We start from the raw sequence: 21,231 nt of genomic DNA on the forward strand, positions 1-21,231 counted from the left end.
AAACAGTCTCAGAAGCAGAAGGGATAAATCTGCCCCATGGTTCTCCCCAGACTGAGCTCTAATCTGGGCTGTCACTTTTTCCTCATTGTTTATTTTCTCGTTATGTCAAATTGGGCTTTGTTTTTTATTTTTCTCTCCTAACTAAGGGGCTTGAAAAGCAATTTACTGCCTCTTTCCCTTTGTTGGAATGGAGGAGCTGCTTGATCAGCCGATTCCTCCCCAAGCCTGTTATTGGGATTTGATCAGATCGGGGATTTTCATTACGTGCTTTGTAATCAAGGCCAAACTAGTGATGGAGCAGAAGAACAATAACGCAAGAAGATAAGAACGTCATTAATTCTCTCTTTGTTAATCGGGTAATCCCATAATTCACATGCACACGCACAGCAAACCACAAGTATTGCCCTTTCAGCAGAGATGTGACGGGCAGTGCTCGCCCCACTGGAGTCTTTCTGCTACTTAGGCCCTATTAATTTTATGAAATTTATTCCAGCGCGTTCAACAGCGCCTTGCCCAAGTGCAATTTAAATAATTAAAGGACAGCAATACTTGTCAAAACAATGATCAAGGCACCCTGTGGGGTGGGATCTCTCTCTGATCTACCTCTGTCACGATAGAGCTCAGTCCCACGACTGGGAGCAGACGGGTTCTCAGTTCCCCTGCAGCTCCAGCTAACTCAGAAATGTGATCCCCTAACAATTTCTATGAGGTTTATGTAAGAAAAAGAGCTAAATGGAACAGCCCGAAGCCATTTAATCAAAATGTTAACTAAGCACTCTCTAAGTCGATACCTCACGTAAGTGATAGAAGATGGAGGGTTAATGGACATTTTATTTTAATAACCAGCAGCTGCTCTATGGAAATTACTTACCAGACCCCACCAGAGTGCATCTGCGTATGTATCAAAGTGCTCATTTTCTCCCTTCTCGGCCAAGTACACCAGGAAAGAGGCCAGGATGAGGCACAGGAAGCCAATATACCAGGCAGTAATCAGCTCCTGTGAGATCATTAAAAGAAAGAAGAGAATAATTGCAGTCCCGGTGCATGTCTCCAAACGCTGAGTTTCTTGCTTGCTGCTGGATCTGAACTTTTCCCATTTGTTTAGGATTTGGGGCTTTGGCTGGAGATCAGTGATGGCACCTTCTGAGATGGGACCGTGGCTCTGCCAGGCCTCAAGACCAAACCAACCAAACACACACAGCAAATGGAGAAGGGAGTGCTGAGAGCTCCATTATGGCAAGAATTGGAACTGAAACTTTAAAAACTCTGATACTTCCCCAGCTCACACAGGGAAGTGGAGCTGAAACTGAAATAGGAACCTGCAGATACCTGGAGGTTCTACTTAGGGCAGGTCCAGTCCACTAAGGGAGGAGGAGCTGTGAGTTTGGGGTCTGGATGGACTACCCCCCCCCAATTGCAGGGACGTTTTAATGTGGAATTCACAGGAGTGATTATTTTTGGATTAAGTTAGTGCAAGGGTGGAAAAAGGAGACCCACACGTTTCCTATGATTTTTACACAGTGCCGGAGAAGCTGGCTAAGCTCCTCTGGGGAAAAGAAAGTGAAAGAAGCACGAGAAGTGTTAATAAATACAGCATCAGGAAACAAAAAAATTAACAACAACCTCTTCCCAAACTGATCCCCTTACACAGGGGATTGATTCCATGACTGGAATCTCTCTCTCCCTTCCATTCTTGACAGGTGGAGCACTCCATCACACCTCGTGTCTCTGACTGTGTTGCTCCCCCGCGTTACCTACGGTGTCCTTCCGATCTCCCCAGGCCTGGAAGAACTCTGGGATGGAGAGCTGAACCAGAGCAGCGTCCCTGGTGGGGAGAACACAAAGAGCAGCACCACGTCCTCGCCTTGCTCACCTTGCTGTGCGCGTAGACCACGGAGCCCAGGAGCTTCCAGGTGCCGCCGCGCCGGTCCATGCGGATCATGCGCAGGATCTGCAGGAACCTCAGACTCCTGAGTGCCGAGGTGGCAAAGACGTTCCCTTGGGACCCCGCCGCCAGCACGGCGATGGAGGCGATCAGCACCATGATGTCTGTGGGAACACAGGGCAGAGAGAGGGTGAGGGAGCGCGGCCAGATCACCCCCAAAGGGAACGGCACTGCCACGGCCTCGGGCGGTGCGTGGCACGCGTCTCCTGCGCTTGTGCCCCGTGCTGGAAGGACTGACCACTAATCTGCAACTGGATGAAAGGAGCCGCTGCACACCTTGTGGAAACATCCTGGTTTCCTTCTCCACATTCATCATTCCCATAGGAAATGGGTGAAATGCTGCAATGACTGCATTTTGATCTGATTCGGTGTTAACATTGGATTAAATCCTCGCAAAGGCCCCTTCTTTTATCAGCCATGGCTGCCTCTTACACAGAGCAGGGAATTCCCCCCATCTCAACCGGGAATGAAAATATAGGCATTCTCCATAGTAATCTTAAGGTGCTTAAGGACAAAGTAAGTTCAAGAAATAGGCCAAGAAAAAAAGTCTTGTTCAATACATGCCAAAGATCCCATAAACCTCCTTCCCCAATTTGCTACACAAATTTTGTAAGAGTGTTTTTCTGTAGAATAAACTGAAATCCTGCATATGATCCCAGACAAAGGCAGTCTCCATAGCAAAGGGCACGGCCACTCTGTCCATCTCTAATCCCAGAAAATATCACTGCTGTGCCCGGATGGCCCCTCTCACAGGAGAGCCACTGAGTGCTTCACAAACAATAATTAATTAAGTCTCACAGCTCCCCTGTGAGGCTGCTCAGCAGCACCAGGGAAGGCAAAGTGAGACACGGAGTCTCAATGACTTGGGAACAATTTGATGTGGAGGTTGGACACAGGATTGCAGGATTCCAGTTCCTGTGCTCAGCTTCTCCTGGCTAAACCCTGTTTCCGTGGCTGTGGACAGCTGTCAGCGACTCCTGAGGTATGCAGGGCACCGGGATGGCTCCCAGGTCAGCAAAAACAGGGACAGCCCTGTGATGAATCACAAAAAATCATGGCCATGGATTAGGACTTTTGCCTTTGGCTTTTTTCCCTTTCTCAAGGTGACCATGAAGCAGCTGAAGTTTAACTCCCAAAACACATGCAAGACACCGGAGCACGACGCAAGCCATGCTGGATTGGGCAATCTCCTGCCGCTCTTACCAATGACACAGAAAGGCTTGCGGGCAAATTTCAACCGGCCCCTCCAGCCCCGGTACCGGCAGCAGCAGCCGGCGGCCCAGATCCGCACAAAGTATTCCACCCCAAACACCACGATGGTGACGATTTCCTGCGAGGAATTTGTGCCATTAGTGGGGGCAAAAAGAGTGATGGAGAGCACGCTCCCGAATGCAGGACAAACCCACGACCTCGGAAAAGCACACCTCAGAAAACACATCGCTGAGCTGCCTGCACCACTCAGCAGAGAGCCCAGGCTTGAAAGATCACCAGATCTCTGCTGCTGCATCTTCCCTCCCCCTCCCCAGCACGGTGAGAGGTGCTGCACGTCGTAGTCATGAACTGGAGTTTTACACCTCCTCATATTGTGCTCGTTCCCCCATCACAGGACTGATGAACACCTCGTTGTCTCCCTACCGCCAGTCTCCAGGACTCAACCTAGTTAATGCTGAGGGAAGAGCAGGGATGGGAATCAGTGAGCGGGAATAATCCTTGAGGATGACAAAAGGGGATTTCAGCTCTTTCCCCAGAAAACCCGCCTGGTTGCCAGTGTGCACAGGGAGATCTGGTGCAGACAGGGTGTAGATCCTCCATCCCTTGATGCCACACGAGCTCCTTCCATCTCTTTCCATCTCCACCTGAATATCCTGTGCATGCTCCCTTCCCTCTGAGATCTTGTCTCACCTTTCTCACGTGTCAAACCCAGCGAAGACCTAATTAGTCTGCAGCACCTTTTGCTTTGATGTAGGGCAGGAATGGGGAAGGGGAAAACAGACAAAAGGAGAGGAGACAGGTGAATCTGGCAGCCCTGGATTTTTAAAAAAATTTTCCCATTTCTGACCCACAGGACTTCTGACAAGGGACAGCTTAAATTCTTGCCTCAAACACCCCCAGTCTCAGGGGTCTGTGTGGTTTTGACTTTATTTTAATACCTCACTGTCAGCCCCCACTTACCAGGATGTAAAGGGCCCCTTCTGAGCTGTTCTGGTACTCATCAATGGTCGAAAAGACAGACAGCACCAGGCAGGAGAACACTAGTAGAAAACTAAAGAACACGAAAAGGGAGAGAGGGAGAAGGTCAGTCTTAATGGCAGTAAATTTTCATACTCATCTGAAGAACTCGGAGGGCAATTTCGGGTATATTTCTCTCTGAGTATTTACTGCACACCATGTAAAAAGGGTAAGTGCCCAGTTTTGCTAACTGCAAGGGTAATGTGCGGATGGACCCACTGGACTATCCCCAGTCTGGCCAGTGCCAACCCAGTTCCCCTTCCAGCTGGCAGCTCTGATCACTTCTGACATTTTTTTCTCCAAGGAAGTGTCAGCTCTTTCAGCAACACGCCCCCAAAAGCATCCAAATGAGCAGGGCTATTTCTAACAGGGATAAGAGGGGAGCAGACTGGCTGAGGAGCAGGAGCATGGGCTGAGCGTGAGCTCCACTCATGCTCTGCTTATGCATTTGCATCCACAAAAGCTCACACAGAAGTGGTGCTGCAATTCTTGCCAGAGTAGGACATTTTTGGGTGGATTTAATGTTCCTTTCTCAGGCAGGTACTGCACGTTAACTCCCCGCTGCCTGGAAAGACTGGTGACGTTTGGGGTTTGTTGGAGCACCACTGGGAGGTGGGTGGCCAGACACGGGACAGAAGAGGGGTCTGATCCAGCCCAAGGGAATGTGATTTTGGCACTGTTGGCACTGGGGAGGGAGCTGGGCTGGGCTCTGTCCCAGCTCTTCAGGGACAAAAGAAGCCTCATCCTGTCATAAGGATGACAGCTCTCTCAGCCTCTAATTTACCACAAAACTGGGGAGATGCTCAAACCCCAGCACGCATCCAGACCTCATGGACATCTACATCCACGGGCTGGCTCCCAAAAGGTGCCCGGGCAGTGCCACCCCAGCCTGTCACTCACTGCCTGCCCCCACCAAGGCTGCCCAGCGCTGGATGTTCTGATGCAAATCAAAGGGCACCGGATGAGTGACAGGAACTCGACTCTCTCCTGACACTCAGCGCCTCAATCCGCAGCTGCAGAGGTGTCCTGGCATCTGCTCAAGGATGGAGGCTTCCACCCCTGCCCACTGCTTGCTCCAAGAAAAGCAGGGAAATTAATTTACTGGGGATCGATTTACTAATACAATAAAGTAGGCCAGTGCAAGGAGAAACTAAAAGCTGCATTCTTTAAGAGCATTAAATAATTCATCTGTCTGACTTTGTCTCACATTCCTATGAACTGCATTGTGAATATTTATAAGGCTTGGTTCTGCTGGTGGGGGCTGCTGCTTTTTGGTGAATAAGGAAAAGGAGTTTCACACCACCAGGTCGTGCTTGTGGCTTTGCAGTGACCATTAATGTCACAGTAACAGGTAAAAATAGGGGGATTTGCTGTATTTATTTGAACCACAGGATGAAATGTGGTGCTGAAAGTGAGAGACCTTCAGAGCCATCGCAGCCAAGGGTGAGATTTATCAGCCACAAGATGAATCCAGCATCCAGCAGATAATTGCCTGATTTCCCACTGCAAATTTCTCCTTCTCACACCAGATTTGGTGCGCAGACATTTGAGACAACCTCAGGAGAGTAAAAAACCTCACTTGCAATCCCACTCATGATGTCTCCTCCAGGTCCCACTTCAAGATCTTTTCTCCCCAGGCTGGTCTTTTAAAACTCTTGCCATAAACAATCCCACCACAAGCTGCCCTGCAGTCAGATGCTCTCCATCCATCTCAACATCCTCCAGATAGCTGGGACCATGCCCTGGGAGCTGGAGAAGGGGCCCCACTGCTGCCCACACTGTGGCAGGTGAAGCAGAATCCCAAACTCCAGGAGAGAAGGAGCTGCAACTAGGTTGCTGCATTCCTGGAATGGCCCAGATTTTGCTGCAAACTTCTACGTTGAAGTGAGAAACAAATGAATAATCAATGAGAGAAGAAACAGGGGAAAAAAACCACCAAAAACAAATAAACAAACAAACAAACAAACAAAACCCACTGTAATGGAAAGGGATCAAAGGAAAAGAGCATTCTACATTTTCTGATTAAAGCAGAATGTGAGTTGTATTTATTTTCGTGACAAACACTGCGGTAAAGTGCCTGAGGAAGGGCTGAAAGCAAAGTGCCAGTATCAGAGCAGGCTTGCACACTGGTGTTTGCTCAGTTGATCACCTTGGATGGATCCAGAATGAAGCCACTATCAATTCATCACTCCTGGCAGGGACACGCCACAAATAAACGAGGATCCCTGTATGTTAAGTTGTCACTAGACAGATATTGATGGGACAGGGGAAAAACAAATGAACAGAAATTGCTTTAGCACTTCAAATCCCAGGGATGGACTGTGCAAGCTGTGGTTATGGGGAGTGCTGGGGCAGCTCTGGGTGCCCCTGGAGCAGCTGGACACCTGGGTGCTGCTTCTCCCCCTCCCAGCACATCCCTGCAGCCTCGTCCCCGGCCTCTCCGTGCTCCTCAGCTCCCCAGGGCCAGCTCAGAGCTGCTGCAATTTCCACTCTGGGCTCCCCAGGGCTTCCATTGCCAGGGAGACCTGATGCAGATGAGGCTGGCAGGGCCAGCATTAATTACAGCTCTGCTGAGCACGGGAGGCAGCAGGGAATGCACCAGCTCCTCCAGCGGAGCACAGGAGATCCATGGCCAAATCCCAGAGGGACAAAAACCTCCCCTTGGCTCAGTCCCAGCAGGTAAGGAATCTCCCTGTCCCAGCCACCAGGTAAGGAGCAGCACAGATCCGCAGCAGCACAGGATGAGCCGCACACACATCCCAAAATTGCTCCACGGCGATGCACAGCTCTGTCTGACCAAAGGGCCCACCAACCTCTGCGGGGCTGGAAAAGGAGACTCAGAGAACGACACCTTTCTGCAAGGAAACTGCATCTGGGGGGGTTCAGGTCTGTTTGGCTCCTGGAGGCTTTGAGAGATCTGCAGATCTCCTTTTGGACAGAGCAGTGGAAGGGGGAAGCTGAGAGGTACGTGCAAATCAGGGCACGCATCCTCTGAGCTGTCACAGAGGGAGGGCAGTGGGGAACAGGAAGCTGGACTCTGCTTTAATTCCACCTAATCTACCCAGACAGATCAGGAAAGGGCTTCAGATAATAATGGATAGCTAAGGAAAGGGAAACAAGCCAATAAATAGTGCAGCAGTTGGGATGAATCTAATTTTTAAAGCTACATATCTAATGAAAGCAAATTACGTCTGCAGTCTGACTCTGGGAAATGTTCATGTGCAATAAGGAACATTAATTAGGTCCATCTAATGATTTTTACATTAAAGATGCCAATTCTGCTTGGAACATTGGAGAAGACAACATCCTCCTCCTGAGCAGAGAGGTCCTGCTGGAGCCAGCACCCAGCATTCCCAAAACTCCGGGCAGGATCCAGGGTGGTTTGGGACCGCTCTTCTCTCCAGAGTGACAGGAAGGAGAAATCAGTCTCCAGCCTGTTGGAGAAGGACACCTCATTGCATTTTCCCACCCACCAGTCATTCCTGCAGCACCTTCTGCTGCTCTGACATCCCCCAAACCTGTTGCTGAGACCTCTAAGCTCAGCCAAGACTCAGCTGTGCAAATCTGACTGCTGCTAATACCAATAAATCCAAAGGCCTCCAAAGTCTGACTTTACATCCAGAGGTTATGTTGACTTAAAACACCCGTGCAAGCTTCTTATTACAATTTTTAAATCCCAGCACAGGATCTGCATATCCAGATTTCATATCCACTGTGCTTCAGGTTAGCAACAGAAAAAGGAATGACTGAACTCCTCCTTGGAAATAAAAATACTTAAAACGGCATGAAACGCGAAAGATTGTCCTTCTCCTTTTTATTTTTTTTTTTCCTTCCTCAGTGAGAGCACATGACGGAATCATCATAAAGCTTCTCAGGTTAATCATCTCATTTGCCTTCCAAAAGAAACCCCCTTGGAATCTATGCGCCCATTTACATAACAATTTTAAAAGGCCTCCAAATTTATTCCAGAAATTCTGACATTCAAACAGCATTCCCTGACATTCAGACACGTTGGGGTTCCTCTGATGGAGCGCCACTAACTAGCAGCTGGATTCCTGGGCCTGATGGAGACAACACAAGGAGGTGACAGAAGCTTGCTGCCCCCTTTGATGGCTTTCCCTGGAATTGGGAAAGGTCATTAATGATTGGTTTAATTAGAAGGGGCAAAGCTGGAAAGGAAGGAGAATTTCACTACAAGCACTCAAGAGCTGCAAAATGAAAAGCAAACTTAAAACATTTGAAACGCTTGAAAATTACTTTGGGGATGTAAACAAGGCATTGATAATTGTGCTAAAACAAAACCGACGTGCTCCTGTGCAACCCAGCTGCAATCTCAGTAAATCTAAATCCATTTGCTGTGGGCTCTGTGAAACGCTGCAGTTCGAGTACTTAAACTTTGATGGAAATCAAAGGCCAGGAAAACACAGTAATGACAGTAAGTGAAGGTGAAAGAGCACCCACAGCAAAGAGAAAAAGAGACTGGCAAATGCCTTTTAGAGCCCAGAGAGCCTCGAAATCAGAATGGGAGTATTTGCAGCTCAATTTAAACCTCCACTGAGTGAGAAGCAAAATGCTGAGGAAGCCGTGACTTTTCCAGGGATGAAGACTTTGTCGTACGGCTCCCACCCTTAGCCAGGAGCATCCATCATCTTTATTCATGTAAGCAATCCTGCTGTGACTTGCAACCTGGCTGCTCATTTCCAAGGCTGAATAGAAGCCTAAACACCTCACTCCGGGTTCCCACATCCCTTGGTCTCAGCCAAAATCCTCTCCCAAGGTAAATTCTGTCACTAGAAGAGCTGGAAATAGAAGTGGAGAGTTCTGCCTTTCGGTGCTGTGCCTCAATGAATGCTCTCCTTCCCAAAAATACCTCCTGATGGCATCTCAGTCCCCTCAGGTTTGGCCATGCCCAGCCCCATCCTCCATCCGGAGATTTTGCTCCTTGGATGAGCCTGGAGGATCCCTGAGCGTCCATGCGGGTAGGAAACATTGTTTGTGGTGATCTCACTCGCTGGCTCCAAGGCAGGGATTGTCATGGTTTATAAACTTTTTAATAAATCATTATCAAAGGCCGGTCTGGGACAACGTTTACAGCTCCTGTGCATTCTCAGTGCACTCAGGTGAGGCCTGAGCAGCCTTGATAAGAACGCTTGTAGAAAGCCATAAAGAGCAATAAGGACTGTAGTGTGAGCTGTGGAACGGTTTGGGTTGAAAAGGACCTTAAAGATCACCTAATTCCAAACCCCTGCCTCGGGGCTGACACCTTCCACTGGAGCAGGTGGTCTAAAAGGAGCACTGGAGCATCTCCAGAGGACCAAAGCAGCATTCCAGGGAAGGCTGTGGTCTGCAGAGTGAGGCTGGGAGGTGAGAATTCATCAGGCTACAGAGAAATACCTCTTAGACATCCAGGTTAACGAGCTGGCCCTGGGATGGGAAAGAAAATCATAGAATGATTTAGGTTGAAAAAAAACCCCAGGATCTTTGAGTTCAACCCTTCCCCAGAACTGCCAAGGCCCCCACTAAACCATGTCCCCAAGTGCCACATCCACACATCTGTGAAATCCCCCTGTAAGGGAATGGCAAAGTGGCACAACCAAGCCACAAAAACTCTTGCCCTGCCTTCCTTCTATGTAGGAAGCACATTTCTCAGAAATAAAAGCAGGATTTAGGAAATTTTTCCTTCAATATCCCCTCCTCCTGAAATCAGTTTCCACTCCAAAAGCTCCTCCAGCCTTTTGCTCTTGTAACATGAGTGCCAGAGTCCTAATCCAAACCTATGGACTGCAGGAATTTGAGCTGAAAATGGGTTTCCATGAAACAAATTGTCCCTAGTCCAGCAAAGGATTGTGTATCTTCACACTCAGGAGCAAGAGTGAGCTTAAGAGCTTTTCTGGATTGAAGCCTCAAAGAACAAAAGCCATCTGGAAATGCCAGGGAATGGAGATTGAGATCGGAACACTTACAGTGGGAAAAGGAGTTAAATGTAAGGAATTGCTTGGGTTTTTTTACAGGCTGGCTCAAATCATTTAACTTAGGCTGAATAAAAGCCTTATTAATAATAATGACTGCAAGCAAAGTTCTAGCTCCAATGTTCCGCTTTGTCCTCACCCAGAATGAATCACTTGGAAATGCTCGCCTGCGTATTCTCCTCGCCCTGCACACGCAGCCTCCGAGGAGCCAGATGTCTGGAGGAAAACCCAAAGTATTAATCAAGCCCGTGCACCTGCCAGAAGAGCCTGCTCCTGCTGGGATCCAGCTCTGCCGGGCTGAGGCTTTCTTTCAAAAAATTTGGTGGGGAAAAATATATTCGTGCAGCTGCAGAAATGGTTCTTGGGAGAGAATCTTAAAGCCCACGGTGCAATTACAGTGCATTGGGAGGTAAATTAAGAGTATAAAATATTGGACATTTAAGTAATTCTTAAAATGTCTGCGCAGGCATTTATTCAGATCATGTTCATTGATTTTCATGTGAGGGAAAGTTGCTGTCTCATGCAATACCCGTATTATTCAGATTGAAATCTGAGCACTGCCTCTCTTTCATCCCACAGGGTATTCCCTCAAAAGAGCCTCTGCTCCCTCCCCACCCTGAGAGATCATTGCCAGGGAGCACAGGAATACAAACCTTCCTGATCCAACCCTTATCCCTAGTTGAAAATCAAGTTCTTTCTGTTTAAGTCTTGCTTTTCTGCAACACCTCAAGAAAAATAAATTCCACAAGCCAAGGAAATGCTGCATGGTTGGAGCATGCAGGAATTAAAATTCCTCTTGCTGAGGTCAAACTCTGACTGACCTGGGCAAGTCACTCGATCTGACTTAAGTGAGCTCTAAAACTGGGTTAAAAGAAAGCTGTCCCTATAAAATGTAATGCTGCATCTCATCTAAACATTCCTCGAGGGAATGTGATATACAAAAATAGGCTCTGGACTAATTGCAGATAGGAAGATTGTCTCCAATCGGGCTGGTTCCCGCGGCTGACAGGAATAGTAGCTGGTTTTTCAAAGGTCTGTCCCAGAAGCGGCGATTCAGCCGCAGCCTGAGGTTTCCTACCCACGAAGGACGAGCTCCATCCCCCTGAGCTCCTTCAGCTTCACTTCCCCACCTCTGACTTTGCACTAGTTCTGCAGCACCACGAATTTCAGCGTGGCAGAAACAAAAGTCCTTGCTGAGAGCATCCTTAGGGAGCTGCTGCCACGGGCTCGGCAGCACTCAGCAGCCACCTGAACTGTCCCAGACCCACAGAAGGTAAATAAATGGCTCAAAACACTTGTGCTGCCTTTAAAAACCTCAGTTTCCCCATGGGTGAGGCCCTTGGCTTGTGCTCCTGTAAAAGCAGGACCCCAGAATTGTTGTTCTTGGGCTCCCTCCCAGCTAAGAGTGAAGGAGAATGGCTGAGATATTGGCAATTTTGAAGGCACTCAGATGCCCCAGTCACTTCCCAGCGTCCATCCCCAGCTTCATTCCCTGATAATTAGTAGACAAGGATGTGGTTTCTGAGAACCAGAGGCTAATGGAAAACACCAAAGTGTAAAATGCAAGGATTACCAAAGCCCTGATAATTTCATTTGTTAATTCATTTGTTTAATAAACAGAGTCTTGGGGAAAATAAAGAATTATTTGCAAACTGCCCACATAATATGCCTGAAAGTTGGTAATTTCAAGTTCTGTTTAATTTTACCTCTCTTGTCCCAGGGAGTGAGAGGGATCTCACAGCCAAGGTGCAAAATAATTGGTTTATAGCCTTTTGATTTTTGTCCCCAAAAGATTATGACCCCCAAACTGGGTAAAAAAATGTAACCTGAGGAATAACAGGAATTCCACAAGAATCAGGATTGATATTCCTTCTCACCCACTCCAGCACAAATCAGGAAAAGCCAAGGGGGCTGCAGTGCCCCAGGAGAGGCTCCAGCTCAGCTGGGTCCAAACCCTGCGGCGCCTGAGAGACACCTGAGTTTGGCACAAGAGAAAATGCAGGATTAGGTGCAGCACCAGAAATAAAAGGCCAGTGGGCAGTTTTGGAGCTCTGCATCCCTTCCCCACGTTGGTAGGGTATCACAGTCCTCGGTGGCAGAGGTCAGAGCACAGCCTTGGTGCTCTCCATGCCTGTGAAGCTGTTCCTGTCAGGATGGGAACACTTTCTCCAGGAGAAGCTTCTGGGCCATGTGGACAGGCAGCCCAGAGGAGCTGCCCAGGGTGAAGGGATGCAAGACAAACTTGGATGTCTGGAGAGCTCAGCATTTAGAAGTCAGTGCTCTTTAGCCCTAAAATATGCTGAACCAGCCCAGTTATGCCGCAGGGAGGGGAGAACATCACACCAGCTGCCAGTCAATCCCTGCTTAACTTCACCACTAACAGAACTATTTTGAGTCTCCCAGGAGCTGCAACTCTGAATTCAAAAGTCCTTTTCCAGCTTCTCTCCTCCATCAGCAAAGTTTCCCTGAGCAGTAGCCAGATTTGTGCTCCCCAGGAGCGATGGGGACATCATCCTGCCACCACCCGCACCGTCACCTCCTTGGCTCACGGCAGAGAAGGGCCAGCTGGTGACACCTGCACGGACAGTGCCAGGCCTGCCAGGGCACAGCCTCTCTTTGCACCTGATACATTAATCCTCAGCACCAAAGGAACAACTAATCACTTCTGTCACCTCTCACCTCCTCCCTGGGATAACCCAAACTCTGCGGGTGGATGGCCAAGTGCGGATGGGAGCAGGTGAGCACGGCTCACACATCGAGAACCTTTTGCAGAGGGAGAGGCTGCCCAGGGAGCTGAACCCTGCAGAAAGTGAAGGAAAGCTCTGGCCCTGCTGCAGGAAATCAAGTGAGGGAGCCTGGTTTGAACTGGGCAGCTTTGGGAGCCTGCTGCAAGCAGGGCTGGGGTTGAGAGCCAGCACGTTCAGCTCAGGGCTTTTGTGCTCACCTGGATGCTTGCAAAGAAGGTGACATTACCTCCAAAACCTCCACCAGTGGAAGAGGGGAGGAATGATGTGTGTGCCCCCAGCTCTCCCAGGTCAGCACAACCTCTTCAGTTAAGGCTGTATGACCCAGCCAGTTCCCAAAGCCCAGGCCTGTCCCTCGCTGCTGCTGACTGCTATGAACCACCCAGACACGGGTGGGTGGCAATCAGGCTCAGACAGCACCAACCAGGTGGTGACCAAACCTCTGTGGATCTCCTGACTCCTAAGGCAATGGATGAACCTCACACGATTGCCCCGTCTGGCTACCTCCCTGTCTCTACCTAAAATTTGGATCTGCTGGCTGATTTTCATCAAGTTTGCCAAAGTGATGGGCAGCAGCGAGGATAAGAACCTCTGCCCCCATGTTTGCCCCCAGAGGAGGCTGCCACGTGAGCTCCATGGGGCTGGCACACACCAGCCAGCCTGGGAAAGCCACGAGCTCCCAGAAATCAGCTCCCCCACGTTCCCCCGCACGGCAAATGACAGGTTTGTTCCCTCTCCTTATTTCCCTGTGCCAGTAAACACAACAATAAATAGCAAGCTGCAGGAGGCAGATGATTGTGTGGTGAAAGGTGGAAAACATCTAAAAATGATTTAAAGCAGGGAGGAGAATAGGAAGAGAGGGCTGTGGATTATAATCTCTGAGGAGGAGGAGCTGCTTGGCTGGGGAAAGGCAGCACAAGCAGGGAAAGTTTTCCTCCGCACCCTCCAGCTCCTTGCCCCGGGTGATGCTCAGGACTTCTGTGCAGGTCCCTCTTTGCAAAAGTCCCCAGACCCAGCCCTGGCACGGGACCCCAGCAGCCCCAGCCCTGGGACAGGAGCAGGAGGAGCACTGCAGGGGCTGGACCCTTTAAAAACCCTAGGGAACAGGGACACAGGGCATGGACATGGTAAAGCTGAAGAGAGATTATCTAGCTGCCATTTCAACACGCTGGTAAATCAAAGTCGATGGAAGCCATATGCTCTGCTGGGAAGCATCCATCTCGTTGCCAGGGAAACATCCTTCCCGTTTAAAATGGCAGGCAAAGGCTTGCAAAAACCTGCTTTTAACCCCCTTTTCTCAGGCGTGCTCCAAGTCCCCCAGCAGCTCCCCCAGCCCTGCGGCATCGCTGTACTGCTGCCTGGGAGAGCTGCAGCAGCTCAGCCTGGGAACAGGAGAAGGAGATGGTGCTTCTCCCCTGGGGTCCAGAGGAAATCAGAGCCAGCCTGGCAGCACTGAGATCCCACATCAAATTCCCAGCTTGCTCTCAAGGCATTCCACAGTTCATTCCTCTGGAAAAACAGGGAATCCCCCGCCTGGGCCACACCCAGCAGCTCCCCTCAGGGACGCTGCAGGTGCCCGGTACAGACACACACAGATGCGCCCAGCTGTGGGGCAAGACCCTGCTGCAGCAAGGAATGACCGAGAGCAGGACCAGGGCTGTGTCTGTGCTGCTCAAAGCATCTCCTGCAGAGCTGCAGGTACCACCCATCCCTCACAGGCAGCGAGCACGAATCTGACCTTGGGAATCTCGGCAATCCGCAGCCAGGACTGCAGGCTCCAGGAGCCACAGGAATCCAGCACTGAGCTCGGCAGCTGGCTGGATCTGCTGCTCTGCATCTGCACCTTCTCCTTGCTCCCTCTAAGCCAGAGGGACAGCCCTGGGTCTAGCACGGCCAGGCTGGTTTGCCAGGGCCGCTGTCAGCTGCAGGACAGGCGATGGGGATGTGGGAAGGAGCAGCTCCAGAGCACAATTTATAACCTGGCACCATGGAAGTCACGGCAACAAACACTCTTCTGCCTATTAACACTAATGAATTTGGATGGGATTTTGTTTTAAACAGAAGACACAAACCAGTGCCCACTGGAACAAACCTGGACATCCTCTGGCAAAGATTTTACTTCTCTGTGTTTACCTGCCACCGAAGCCTCTCATGATTTTTATTTTTTTTTATACAATCACAGAATGGTTTTTGTTGGAGGGGACTTTAAAGATCACCTCATTCCAACCTTCCTGCCATGGACCTCGTTGCTCCAGCTTTACTGTGCCCATGCCACTTCCACTGGACCTCGTTGCTCTCTGCCCCACCCAACCTGGCCTTGAACACTTCCAGCCCCTTCTTTTAAAACTGTTCTCATTTATTGTAAATCCCATAAGCAGATGAAGCCAAAACCAGAGCATTTTCTATTCTGATAAGTAACTATGCCTTAAAAACATTTATAATGGAGATCAGAGACAATATTTAATAATTCAAAACCTAGGAAGGCATGACGGGACAAGGATATATCCTGAAGGCTCCTAGTCTGTATGGGAAATGGTTTATTGCAGCTGGAGGAGGGAGAAGCTAGTTACAGCCTGCGGAGCAGGGATGCTGGATTTTTATGCTGTAGGCATCCCATGTCACTGAATTCCTCCGTACCCCAGCTCCCAACTGGAAAATGTGGCGATGATTCCCCCCAGCACACAGGGGCGCAGCTGAGGTTAAGCCCAGGTCTAGCTCAAGACATGCCCATGGCCCTCAACAAGCAATAAACACTTCTGGAGTAGCACAAAGCCTGGCTCAAAACCACTGCAAAGCACACCAGCAACCAGGGCTCACGTGGACCAGAGCCAAGACAGCATCTCAAACGACAGCACAAAGCCGCCCGGGAGCTGACAGGAGCAATGTCCTCCAGCACACGAGCCCAGGCCATGCCCAGCACCACAGCCAAGGGCTTGGTCCACCCCTAGGTAACAGCTCATGGCATTTGCAACAGTCTCAAATCCCTTTCCTGGACGCTGGTTTGGCTCTGGAGCAGCAGCGGCAGGCGGAGCGGAGCCCGCGAGCAGGCGCCGCAGCGCCAGTCCCCATCAGGGCACCCTGGCCCTGCCAGAGCCGGGCGGGAGTCACCTTCACGCAGTGCCAAAGCAGCCACATCTCCCTGGCGGCTCGTCAGCCCGCTCCCAGACATGCTCGGGCTGTCTGGGAATGGTGTCAGCGGGCACTGCAAATATCCAGTGGCCCTTCCATGATCCCGCATGTTCCTTGTGCCTCCCGCTTGGCTCGGAGCCGTGTGCGTGCTCAGGACGCCGGCGGGGACACAAAGCAATGAATGGAGAACAGCCAGGTAGGATTTGGAGCTGCAGCATCCTCAGCCTGCTGCTAAAGCAGAGCAGGAGCAGCTCCATCCTGGTTGTGTAACCCGGCCTCGCAGGACTCCCCCCATCATTAGAGGGCCTTTCCCTGCAGTCCCACGGGGGCCATATGCTGCACTCGTGAAAGGATGCTCAGAGCTGAGCTTCCTCTCCAGCACATATTTTCAGTCTTCCCTAGTAACAGCAAAGAGCAAGAGGAAGCAGGAAGGAGGGGGGGGGGGGGAAAGAAAAAAAAAGTTTAATTAATCTTCGTTTAATTTCTGCTGTCTTTTAGCAAATGGAAAATAAGTGAGCAAGGCCATCAGGCCTGTGCTGCTGCTCTGGGCTCTACCAGCCCTCGTGTTTCCCAGATGGGATGTACATCCCACCCGGCCACTGCACCCAGCAGGGAAAGCCATCACAGGTCAGGCTTGACTCCAGCCACTCTTCCCAACACGCCCCACAGGGATGTGGCTGCAGGGTAGACGGGCTTCCCCAGAAACAGATGGGGAGGTAATTCATTACCCTCATGAATTTCTCCGTGATTTTCAATAGCCATCAGCTCCCAAGGGGCAGAGCAAGGTTGGAGAGGACTGAACTCCTCTTGGAGGTTCAGCCCGTTTATCTACAGCAGGCTGGGGTTTGGGCAGGTGCTCTCTGCCAAACACACACCCACAAAGGCTGTCTGCAAAGAGAGGAGGCTAAAATGGCAGGTTTGATGGAGGTGCTCCCCAGGTGCCCAAGTTCTTGCAGATGGATAGGCCAAGCCCAGGCAGGATTAAGTCTGAATTATTGGTAGGTCTCCTAGGTTTGGTTATTCCAAGTCTTGGGTGGAGACCCGAGGCTGGGATATGCCCCACCTACTTGTAGATGTTTACATCCCCACCTCCTGGTAAAAACAGTAGAAACAGCTTTCGAGTCCTATCCATTTGTCTTATTCAGACACTTCCATTGTCTTTTCCTATACTTACAACCCCAAATCATTCTCCCCATACTAAGATTGTTTAAAATCATTGTCAATTTAAAAGTTTCATACCTATATGGTGTTATCTAAACTGATAGAAGACAGGATTAGGTTAGTTATAAGGAAGAAGTTCTTCACTGTGAGGTTGGTGACTCTCTGGCACAGGGTGCCCAGAGCAGCTGTGGCTGCCCCATCTCTGGAAGTGTCCAAGGCCAGGTTGGACAGGGCTTGGAGCAGCCTGGGATAGTGGAAGGTGTCCCTGCCCATGGCAGGGGTGAAACAAGATGAGCTTTAAGATCCCTTCTAATGCAACTCTATGATTCTATTCATCCCATAAATCTACTGATCCTCATACCAAGCCTCAGCAGCTCTCTCTGTGTCATTTGAGATGACTCGAGGTGCTCCCACCACCCATAACTGCATCAGCAGGCTCTGGGTCTGGAGGGACAGCTCACAGAAAGTTTCAAATTACATCTGTTTTCTGTTGCAGAAAAGAAAAACATCATCATCTACAAAAGGTCAATGCAGAAATTCTTCCTATCCCTCATTAGCTGGCACGGTAAGCAAGAGGCTGCTAATTAGGAATAGCATTAAAAACACCTAGATGTTAAAAGATGAAAATGTGGAGGAGAAGAAAGATTCAATGCAAAATTCTGGTGAATTACAGACAAAGAGCTCAGGAAATTCTCCTTCACTCTTAAGTCTTTTCCCTTCCTTACAGGAATAGCCATAACTAAGAAAAAGACCATGACAGAGATGTGCATCCCCTACCCACAAGAACCAAACCAGAGATCACATTAACGAAGTTTCTTTGGTGCTGATATGGATTAAATGTTCTGTTCCCTCAGGCTATGGAGACACAGCCCTCATGAAGTGCCAGCAATTGAGTTCAAGACATAATGACATGAGGACTTGTCCCTCTGGCTCAGGGTGATGCTTAATTGGGTGTGAAGTCAGCTTTTGGACGAACACTGCCATTAGCAGGCTGGCTTCTGCGCAGCTCCCAGAGAGGTGCTACTCCTTCCCCCCCAAATTCATTGCAGGGCAGCTTTCTGCGGGCACGGGGAGTGTCTGGAAAGGCTCACCCCGGGGAAAAGGACACACCAAAATTCCCGCACTGGCTGTGCCTCGGAGGAGCCCACCCACGTCTGCCCATGGCACCTCCAGTCCCTGTCTGATCCCAGTGGAGTCTCACAGCCACCCAATACCTCATCTCCTCTGAATAATGAAAACCCCACTAATCAAAACCCAAAAGGACCAGCAGAGCAACCTCTGGGGGATAAAAGAGGGTACAAATCCCACCTCCCCCTCAGCCATGAGCCACTGAAGAGCAAGAGCTGCTCCCCAAGGACGTGCAGCGCGCTCAGGTCCCCACGAGCTGTGCCAGCAGCTCCGCAGCCCAAGAGGGACAAACCCCCCATGCAAGCTCCTACCCATGCTCCAAACAGCCCTGCTCCTGCAGCCAGGAGAGATGGGATCAGCAGCACGGATCCTCCAAAGGATGGAGCCAGTTGGAGGGCTGGTTTTGTTGCTCATTCAAGCCTGGAGTCTTTATATAGTGTCAGGGCAGGATCCAAAAGCGGAAGAGAGACACCCACTCCCAGGGAGTGTAACACACACACTGAAATAAATAGCTCCCTGCCTAAGGGGATGACTCAGGAATCTCGCTAGTCCTTAAAGCACAAATCATGGCTAATAAACCCCAGAAAGCTTGGAGGAAGGGCTAGCAAGAGGTCAGCTGGGCAAGACTTGGCATTTCCAGCTTTGCCAGGCATAAAGGAAGAGGAAGGATGGGTAACCACTGAAAAACAACAATGTCCAACATTGAGGCAATGGTCACACCAGCCTGAGCCCTTCCTGCAGTCCACCTGCCTCGAGAGCACCAAGCAGTCCTTGTTCCCGGGGAGAGGTTTTGTTTCTCACTGCCCCTCCTGGAAGCACTCAGGCTTAATCACCATATGGCTTCAAGTGGCAGGAGGAAACAGAGCCTCACTCCCTGTTTGTCCAGCTATAATATACAGATATTTATATTTACCTATTTTGCTCTCCTCTTGAGTGAAAGATGGAGTGCTCTTACATCCCTTATTACGTTCTTCAGATCAGGTAACGAACCTCCCAGCAAGCATAAACTCAATTAATGGCCACTTTGAGACTCCGAGTTGAGAACAAACCCATCAACATGCAGGAGAACGTCTCCCAGAGCTGTCATTTCACTGCCACATATAACACACCAACAGGAGAAATCTGCAGCATTCCACGTGCTGCACCTGTAACAAACAGTGAGATCACAGCAAACTGTCCCTCTGGGGGTGATCCATGTCCTTGGGAAGATGCCACCTTCATCCTCCCAGCCCAGCATTTACCCTGCTGAGCTTCTCAGACCACAGCTTGGCCAAAGCCAACCCCACCTTCCCCTGCAAGCACAAGGAGCACAGACAGAAACCAAACCACCGATCCAAAAGCAAATCAGGTGACAGGAAATGATGTTAAAAAGAAAAGTGGAGCAAAGAGAACATTTTCCAGCAGTGCCCCAACAACTGTTCCATGCCTTTCCTGTGTCTTGAATGTTCAGTACACCGAGTCTTCCAGCAGGGACTGGCTCTTTTTGACTTGATGGGCAGAACAGAATCTTGTAGATTTATACTCCAATTAGGAGTGTTTGCACACTGCTGTAATATCAACAGAATAATATTTTCCCCTTTCTATTAATTTTAACTTTTCTTTGACTGGTTTATTTTCTTTTTTCCTCTGCAAATCTGCAAGAAACGGACACAGCAGGTATCCAGACACAAGGTACTGCCCTCACACAGGGGACACACGAGGTGCACACGAGTCACCCTCGAGTCAGGATTTCCCATAGCTTATTTTTTTTCCTGGGCATCGTGATAACTTCACGGAGAGTGACAGGCTCGCGGTGGAAGCTGCGTTAGGAGTGCCTGCCCTGCCGTGCTCATCCCTTGCAGTGCGTGACAGCAGCTCTGCTGCCACCCCAGCCCTAATTTGCTCCCACACTGCCACCTCCCCAGGGCTGGCAGAGCTCTAAACGAGAGAGCAGGACTGCCAGGCAGATCAGGGTTTGTTTACAAATGAGGAATTCGTGACTGCCTGGGAAAGACCCTCCGGAAGGCAAAATCTGTCCTGAAGAGAGCAAGCACCAGCCACGACTGACTGCCAGGAAGCTCAGATGGAGAGCAGTTGCCTCCTAACCCAGTCATTCCCTCTGCCTTTGCCTGTCCTCTTGTTTCTCTCCCCTGTCCCACCCTCCTGGGGCAGGCAGTAGAAGAAGGAGGATCTCTGAATGAAGATGGGGACCAGGCACTTCACTCTGAAACACGACTGGAGCTGCTTAGGAACTACAGCCAGTATCAAGGAGGTTTGATTGCTTCTGATCTTTTTCCAGCCTTGCCTTGCAGATCACAAGAGTCGATCAGGGTGTGCTACAAAGATTCCTTTCTCAAAAGCGCTCCTCAAAGGTGGATCTCAGATCCAGGTCATCCCATTTCAGTGTGCATCAGCCTCATCTCTCCCCTTCACCTTCCCTGCTGGTGTGTCCACAGCGCAGTTCTGGCTTTGAACACCCCAGGTCTCACAGGCTGTGGCAGGAGCCACACTCCTCACTCCTGTTTTTCAGTTTGAAATCATGCCAGGGTCTGTCTTCTCCTGGCCTGGACCGGTCCCACCCAGCTCTCACTAAGGTCTGTAAGGGAAGTTAGGCTCCCTCTGCCACCAAGAGAGAAATGGGCACCTCCAGAAGGCAAACCTGCCCACCTAAGCCTGCATGAGGCTCCTGTGGGATTTCCATGAGGAATCCTGCACGTACCTGAGCATCACCAAATTCACTGCACCTTAAACATCTGGACATTGTAAGTCCCAAGAAAAATCAAGTGACTGCTCAGTCACAAGGGCTTGCACCCAGCAACCCCAGTGACTCTGATGTAGCTTTAAATCACCTCCCTTCAGCAGCAAGAGTGAGAGGTGAGAAGATTCCAGAGGTCTTCATGCTTCCTCTCTTGGAAAAGGCAACTCTCTGATAACCAATCCACACAAA

The 21,231-nt window shown here is 50.0% G+C and overlaps 1 protein-coding gene across 9 annotated transcripts in view; it reads right to left on the bottom strand.

Moving 5' to 3' along the window:
• KCNQ2 (potassium voltage-gated channel subfamily Q member 2) overlaps positions 1-21,231 on the bottom strand; it is a 75,377-nt gene that overhangs the window by 47,211 nt on the left and 6,935 nt on the right. For all 9 annotated transcript variants that reach the window (XM_040080036.2, XM_040080033.2, XM_040080032.2 and 6 more), the window contains exons 2-5: positions 4,118-4,208; positions 3,149-3,275; positions 1,874-2,049; positions 872-997 (exon numbers count right to left, since the gene is read on the bottom strand). In XM_040080036.2, the coding sequence (XP_039935970.1) occupies positions 872-997; positions 1,874-2,049; positions 3,149-3,275; positions 4,118-4,208 (520 nt within the window). The remainder of the gene's footprint in view (positions 1-871; positions 998-1,873; positions 2,050-3,148; positions 3,276-4,117; positions 4,209-21,231) is intronic.

This window comes from Hirundo rustica, chromosome 16, assembly GCF_015227805.2.
Source record: "Hirundo rustica isolate bHirRus1 chromosome 16, bHirRus1.pri.v3, whole genome shotgun sequence".
Lineage (NCBI taxonomy): Eukaryota > Metazoa > Chordata > Aves > Passeriformes > Hirundinidae > Hirundo > Hirundo rustica.